We start from the raw sequence: 7,851 nt of genomic DNA, 5'->3' as shown, positions 1-7,851 counted from the left end.
TACATTTACTTATTTTCATCTGAGTGAGGCGAGGAAAATAACTGTTCCAATGGTACAACGTCGGAGCATATCATAGGACAAGAATCCATGACTTTGAGCCAAACACCCAGCTGTTACACTACGCTTAGAACAGACCAAAATGTCTATCTTTATCCTAATTTTGACAGCTCAGAAGTTAACATATCATAAAGTTACTGTTAGTTCCAACTTCCGTGGGGTAGATTTAAAAGAAATGTATCACGGGATCATGTCACTTGAAACAAAAGCTGCATCCTGCGGCGTTTCACTTCATGACGCTGATCGTCATCTGTATGGAGCAGGTCTTAACGATCCATTTAACGAGTTTACATTAGGCGCCACAAAGCCCTTCTGATCTTGGACGAATTCTCATTGGCGTCATTATTCTTCCGGATAAGATGCTGAAATGATACTAGAAATATTTCACGCACTCCAGGCGCCATGAAAATTCATCTTTCATACACTGAATCATTCATTTATGCGGCTTGGCTGACAGCTGCGCAAAAGGGCAGATAAGGCACTGAGCTCCTGTACGTATACATGTAGCCTGCCTCCGGTACAACTAGATAAGTACCACAAGTTATACACCGAAACTATCTGTAGCAACAATCAAACAGGGGAAATATAGCTATAAATAGAGACAAATGATGTATTGTGTGGCTCAAGCACTAACAAATATAGAGCGATAACTGCATGACATGCATAACACAATAGGTGCTACCTTTATTCCACTTGACAGCGCTCTCGCTGCGATGGCAGATTTGCCCCATCGCCGTGAGAGCGCCGCGACGCCAGAAAATGCTGCTCTAGTCACTAGTGGAATATCTCTGGCGACTGCGGCGCGCGACGAAAAAAAAAAGATTTGAAAGATCACTCAACGGATTTCAGAGATAAAGAATAAAGTTTCTTACGTTTTGTGTATTTTGTTGTCTTCTAAGTCATACTTTTACACATTACGCAAAATCTAAATGATAAAATCAAGGCTGTAAACAAACCCAAGTTTGGTCACTGTACAGTTGCTCAGCTCGAGTCCTTCAGCTTGCTGTTTTTTAAAGTCAAATTTGTTATGTAATTTATTCACAATGAATATCTTTATCACGCCACGTTATCATTGTAAATCATAAAAACACTTTAATCTATTGAAAATCAGACTTCGATAATCTAAATGTACAGGTTCAGAACTTGAAAATTAAATGTTATCATGTCGAAATTCAAAATTAAGTTAAGAAATGATGAACTTTGAAAGCTTTGTGTTTGCGGCACATTGAATGGTTAAAAAGGTTCCCACCACCAAAACTTCAAAATTGATTGAACTATTGCCTTTTCATGAGGAATGTCTTGTCTTACCTTGCCCGCGTGCAAGAGGTGGCGCCATGTCATGTGTGGCTCATTATAAAATATTCATTCTTAGGCGATCGCCTGAGCTTCGCTTATTTGTGACAGGGAAGGTTTTGAGGCGAAAAATACGCGCAACCCTCCGTCGATCGTAAAATCGGCCAAACTTCCAGCGATCGCGACTTACGCCGGAAGATCGTTGATAATGTGACAGGGGTATTGAGAACAAGTTTAGGTGCACGGCGAGCATCGGGCGACTCCTAAAAATCGCCGACGATCACTAAAAATCGCGCGCTGATCGAGGCAACACTGGAGGCGTGACTGCCGATAATAGAGCTCGCAGACTTGTCGTCCGATCGATTTTCGCGCAATGTGACAGCATAAGATCCAGATTCGTTATTCACAGTATTTGAATAAACGCGGCTCGCAGTTATTGACTGCATGTTTGATTATCGCATGTGTTCACTGTACCTTAAACTGTAGACTTATCCTGTTGACCAAGCGGTCCACTTCGTTCTGCTGTACAAACTCCACGTAGTTGTTTCCCCTCAGAAGTACTTCGGTGGTTTCTACACAAAAACATACGGTGAAACGCGTGTTCAGAGAGACAGAATGATGCTGTTAGTACTGCGACCATATTCTATATTCTGTATTTAGAAACACACTGAACTGTGGTTTGAAATATGAAATTATGCATTTTTGTATGATATGTTCAAAACCTTATGATAGAATTCTAGACAGAAGATCTGCAACAAGTGTAAAATGTAATAATGTAATATTCTAGATCATAATACTTTATTGTTATGATTATTTTTCTGAAGTAATGACAGTTTAACGTACTACAGTGTGAAGTGAGATTTCACAATATGTGGAAAACATTCTTGTGAGACTTTGTCCACGATCTTTAAAATTCTATGCCTCCCAGAAGGGCTGTAAAATCTAGATGTACCACTTGTGTTTGTTAGCCATGTGATGTTTCAAAAGCCATGGCTTACCACTTTTTTCGCAAAACTGCCCCTCATATCCAGTCCCATAGCAGTCGCACGTTGTCCGGTAGTACTGATTGACGCATGCGCCACCGTGCTGACACACAGTGTTGTCTTGACAGCGGTCTATGCACGAGTTCTGTATGCCGACCTGTCGGACTGGAGTCAGTGTCCTGAGAATCACAACAAGGAGATATCAGAGTGTAACCTTGGCAGGAAAGGCACGGTGTAGCTGATTGTCTCCTCATATCAGTGTTCCTTCTACTCACCTGTTGGAGCCGTCCAGCAGGAACTGCACATTCCTCATACAGCCAACAAACTGGGAATACCTGCTCAGGACGTGGTGTCGATGGGCATGTCCGTCAGGCAGTCCTGCGAACAACATGCAGCATCAGGGTGATTCCTATTCACTTATCCAGCTTGCAGCAAAAATGAAACACTGGTTCAGCAGGTTACAGATTTTGCCATTTCACATAACTTTTAAAATGACATGACATACGTGTTGCAACATTATGACGAAATTCAATAGCTTAACACATGTACACAACTCAATCAGTCACGTTTGATTTATGAATCATGGCACAAAAGCCCAAAATATACATCTTGACAAACAGAAGAATGTTGGACGTATTTCATATAAGACTCTATCAATTATAATTTTGTTAACTTTGTTGCTAAATGCTTACGTCAATGGGAAAAATTTCGGAACCGAGAAAAATCGGTGGTAATGGCCAGTTGGTCGCAAAGAAGAGATGGTCGCTTGGGCAGGTTTGACTGTACATGTATTATTGGAGGGCGCATTTGGCACCCCCCGGAAAAAAAAAAACGCCATGCAAATGTATTTTCTTCCAAGGCATCAGAAAATAACCTAGCCTAACAAAACGGCGTATAACCTGCTCACCCCCCAGGTACACTGCAGTGGTAGATGCCGGAGGTCCCCGGTCTAAGATCCCATCCACGTCAGTACGCAGTGGTATGGTGTCTGTCTCCCCGTCCACAGTCAACGTCAGCACCCGCGTCTCAGGGTCTTTTCTGTAGGCTACGGTGTGCCAGGTGTCCTCCATAAGCCCCTACAACGTTAGAAAGCTTCTAATTAAGATTTCATTTTTTTTCTGTACATTTAGAGCCAATAATGTTTCTCTATAACACAGACTACGTCACAATACATTCCATTTTTATTTTAAGAAAGTCCAGACGAACTGATGGCCACCCCTAGTGCCCTTTATCTGTTATGCAACTTACCCTGCCTAATCTTACTGTTTCCTTCCAGTTCAGGTAGATATGGTTGATCTCTATTCTCCCATCTTCCACTTGTACGAAGATGACGTATGGTGGATCCCCATCCTCCTCAGTAGTGTATTCATGATAGATCAGGAGGGCGTCTGGCTGGTTCGTGCGGAAGTCCAGCCTCACTCCCTGGTAAGGAAAAGTACAGAAGCTAGCTAAGACAAAGATGTTAACCGGTTTGTAAACACATATTGGTAAAAAAATGGGATAACGGGGGATTTTATCCTTTTTTTACCAGTACGAGGTTCATAAACAGCTTTTGGTAAAAATGGGATAGTGGGGGGTGACATTCCTTTGTTTCATTAGTAAGAGGTTCATAAACAGCTATTGGTACAAAATGGGATAGCGGTGGTGATATTCCTTTGTTTTACCAAAGAGAGGTTCACTCCGCATAAATACAATTACCATTTTTGTATTTAAAAAAATCAGTACTAAATAAATGGATTAAATAATCAACTCTAGCTAAGATGACGTAGTGCGTACTGACCGAGGAAGATCAAGTCGACTAGATTTGCACTGCTGTTAGATAAGTGCTAAAACTATTTGATGAAGGCTTACTTTAAAGAGACAAGCTTGAATGTGTACTTGAAATAGAAAGTGTTTTTGAAAAAGACAACCAATAAGCACGGGAAATTGTTTGGTGCCCTCATAAGTATTAAGTAAATAAGGAATTCTTTCAGCCATTTTGTTCTTGATATTCCAGGAGCAATGGCTATTGTGTTCAGAATATCACTTCTCCCAAGGAGATTATTATCGTGTACAACTTTGTGTAATGATTCCCGAATGAGATCCAAGTCTGCCCTGTAGGGCGAAGGATGACTTGCGTGACAAAGACAGCTTACCTGTGGACTGTCAGGTAACCACACCGGTAGGTACTCCACAAAGGACCCGTCAAGGTTTGTAAACGTCACTTCAGAACCGACGTCACGGTTTTGTCCGAATGATGTCTTCAGGAAGCACGTTGCCATGACTAGCGAGGCCACCACTGTCTTCAACATGTTGCGATGCTGAAAGGAAACTCAGAAGACATTTTGGTACTATTGAAATCTTTTTAAGAATTCATGAGAAAAGTCAGTCACGTTAATTACTTCCGCAAATGAAGTTGTGCTTTTACCGGGATTGAGTGGTTTCGAGGCTGCTTCTGGAAGAGAGTACTCGAAAGATTGCAAATGGATTGTCAAAAATTTTGCTCATCAAAAGGTATTTCATTGCGAAAGTTTTGGCCCAGCTAGCAGTCCTCTTGAGTTATGTTTTTGTGTTGCTTTGTAAACAAACTGGCTTAAGAACTTTGTAGTATATTTGCAGACTTAGTAATATATATATTTTCGGCTCCTTGTCTTATTTTGATTTACAGCTTTCTGTCAAAGTACCGATCAGAAGTATCTAGGTCCCAGTGTAGTAAACATGATGTCTTGTGAAGGTTTGTACTGTCTGGGAATGTTCCATGAGTTCTTACATGTAAATATCAAAGAAAGGGGCTCTGTTTCCTTGCATTGATTTTATCTTCTTTATATTTTCTCTCCTCATGTGGTGCATTTCTTCATTCGGTTCATTAATTCCTCATCAATTTCATTAAACATCCAGCATCTTACAAAGGAGTAATTCACAAGTTTGACAAATGGAATCATTATTAGATAGTCGCACTGTGAATACAGTTACCTGTTAGGATACATGATGGTGCATTAGTATGGGGTTCATGGATACTAAAATTAAAGATCATATTCTTTATAGTTTTTCTCCGTGCACAAAGTAGCGCTACTATTGCGCTGTTGTCCATCGATTTCAAAATTTTTGTCTTTTGTGAAAATACGGGCATAACGCCTCAAACCTCCCAACCTTTTGAAATCATGGCTGGTCAACAAAACTTCCACATGTCTTTTCATGCAGCCATACCTACTACTCAGACTTGTCATGGGTTATAAATTAACAATATGTAGAGTGCGATAAACAAAGGGGAGCACTGTGGATTGTAAACACCTGTGTTTGAAATAGCACTTAGGTCATGGGTTGTATTTATAACCCCTTCACTCACCCACACCTGTACACTAGTAGTAACTTTACAACATAGTGACTTCGGTTCACTACCTATGTGTTTGTCACAAAAAGGGAACACGTTGCTGTATCATTTACGAGCTAAGCCGAGTTGTGATGGGGAACTTCAGAAAGGTGTGTCCCAAACCAACACCAATGAACAGTTTTACGTAGAAAACGTGGAGAAATTTCACTTGTGGGGCGACATGCTGACATTCAGAAATACAGACAAAGAGTAGTAAGAGTCAGGACAATTGTAGCGTCCGATAAGAAACCAATATCCCACGTGGGATGCGTCCATGTCGTGTTATTAATCGATAACTGATTGTAATTGTTTATTCAGCAACACAAGGCTCATAGCCTATATTGAAGACATATTTGTCGTTTTAAGGGTCATTTCATTGCTTCAGTGCACCCGACAAGGCCTCATTGGCACAGAAACTACATTTTGAGTTTAAGTAAGTAACAATTCTCACTTCCTTTATCTTGTAATAAGACAGAAACAAGAATGAGTAAAGGGCTGGAAGGGGGTTGTTAAGTTAGCTAGGAGGCACCAAGCAGCACAATGCACATAGTGAACAAAAGGTAAAGTAACAAGAAACAACGACAACTTACAATGATTCATCATAGTCCAGTGGGTGTCTTTGATAACACAAAATTCGTTCCTAACGCCTCATGGAAAATGATATATACTTACTGTTTTAAAAAGTACATGTACTATCTAGCAAATTGTGTATATTTTCATTGATAATATATGCAATTTAAAACATGCGCCTTTACAAAACACGCAGTAAACAAGGTTGTAAATCTTTATCGAGCCAGTGACTGCACTCTCTTGTTTCCCACCGCAATATTCAACTGTTCAGTCTTATGTACCAACCTGCTGGCGGCAAGCCGACGGTATCCTACGTGATGACAAAGAAATGGCTCGATTCAGATAGTTATGAACATACTCTTGGCATTATGACATTTTACATGGTAGACACAGGTGCTATAGCAATTTTCCAAGATGGCCGCCAAAGTAACTTCTTGGTGATGACTTCATCACCGTTGTTGGACTTTGTACTGCGCATGGGTCTGGCTGGGACCATAAATGGTTCGACGGTCGTTATCGATATTTGTGCCAAGTCAATATTTGTCTTCCGAGGAGGTTTGTCGTGCCATGTCTGCGAAATCGTTTGGCGGCCAGGCGTTGCCTAAATACAAACAAGAGGTCTCCATTGTCACAGAAATTGTGTGCTTTACTTCTATTGTGGTTCTACTCTCTCATCAACATTCTTTTCTTCTCTAATCACATAACGGTACTAGTAAATCTTCTTAACGCGCACTTGGTATTTCAGTTGATTACTGTCAAATAGAGAAATGCTTAAGCCACAGCTTCTGTGTCGTAATCGCAAATTTTGACAGTCTGTACAGATGTGTCAGCAAGATTCTCATACATAAATGTCTAAGTTTGAAGCAAATGACGAAGTTATTATGTGTATCACGATGTCGGCGTGTTGCATGGTTAACAGGTGTGTGAAGCAGAACAGGCAAAGGTTAAAGGGAAATACCAAAGGAACGTTCGGAGCTCACGCTCGACCTCCAGGCTGGCCAATTGAGATCACTGTCTTAGAAAGGCCACCTGATGATATTATCAGGTAGAAACAGGGGCGACATCAACGACCTAAACAGCACAAGGCTGAATAAGGAAGCACGTGTCCATGCAGTTGTTAAATTCTTTTATTGCTTTTTTAATCCCATGGTATATCTTATGTTTAAGTAAGTGTGTGAAATTGCAACGGTATGTGTGTGTATGTATGTATGTATGTATGTATGTATGTATGTATGTATGTATGTATGAATGTATGTATGTATGTATGTATGTATGTATGTATGTATGTATGTGTGTGTGTGTGTGTTGGTGTGTTGTGTGTGTGTGTGAGAGTGTGTGTGTGAGTGTGTGTCACCTATTGCAGCACTTAACTCAGCCATACCTAGACCAAGTTTTTGGTGCTTACCCTTTATTTCCCAAAGCAATCATCAAAAACATAATTACGTTAATACAAAGTATAACGTTATATATAGATTCACCATTAACCATGGGTAGTCCATGCTGACGGAAAATACATCAACATACGTGTCTTTAGGGCCGGTAAAATCCGCCTAGAGCCAATCTTGGTAAGAGCTGTTTCGGGCCCTAAACCTTTGAACA

General features: G+C 40.6%; 1 protein-coding gene across 2 annotated transcripts in view; it reads right to left on the bottom strand.

Moving 5' to 3' along the window:
• LOC118410506 (contactin-associated protein-like 2) overlaps positions 1-6,705 on the bottom strand; it is a 31,045-nt gene extending 24,340 nt beyond the window's left edge. The window contains exons 1-7 of one of the 2 annotated variants that reach the window (XM_035812251.1): positions 6,538-6,705; positions 4,469-4,644; positions 3,582-3,755; positions 3,241-3,409; positions 2,609-2,711; positions 2,349-2,512; positions 1,825-1,922 (exon numbers count right to left, since the gene is read on the bottom strand). In XM_035812251.1, the coding sequence (XP_035668144.1) occupies positions 1,825-1,922; positions 2,349-2,512; positions 2,609-2,711; positions 3,241-3,409; positions 3,582-3,755; positions 4,469-4,624 (864 nt within the window). In that variant the 5' untranslated portion in view covers positions 4,625-4,644; positions 6,538-6,705. The remainder of the gene's footprint in view (positions 1-1,824; positions 1,923-2,348; positions 2,513-2,608; positions 2,712-3,240; positions 3,410-3,581; positions 3,756-4,468; positions 4,645-6,537) is intronic. The other variant, XM_035812250.1, reaches the window with a different exon arrangement.
• Between the last annotated feature and the right edge of the window lie 1,146 nt (positions 6,706-7,851).

This window comes from Branchiostoma floridae, chromosome 2, assembly GCF_000003815.2.
Source record: "Branchiostoma floridae strain S238N-H82 chromosome 2, Bfl_VNyyK, whole genome shotgun sequence".
In the NCBI taxonomy this organism is placed as follows: Eukaryota; Metazoa; Chordata; class Leptocardii; order Amphioxiformes; family Branchiostomatidae; genus Branchiostoma; species Branchiostoma floridae.
This window is presented reverse-complemented; position numbering and strand designations above follow the sequence as displayed.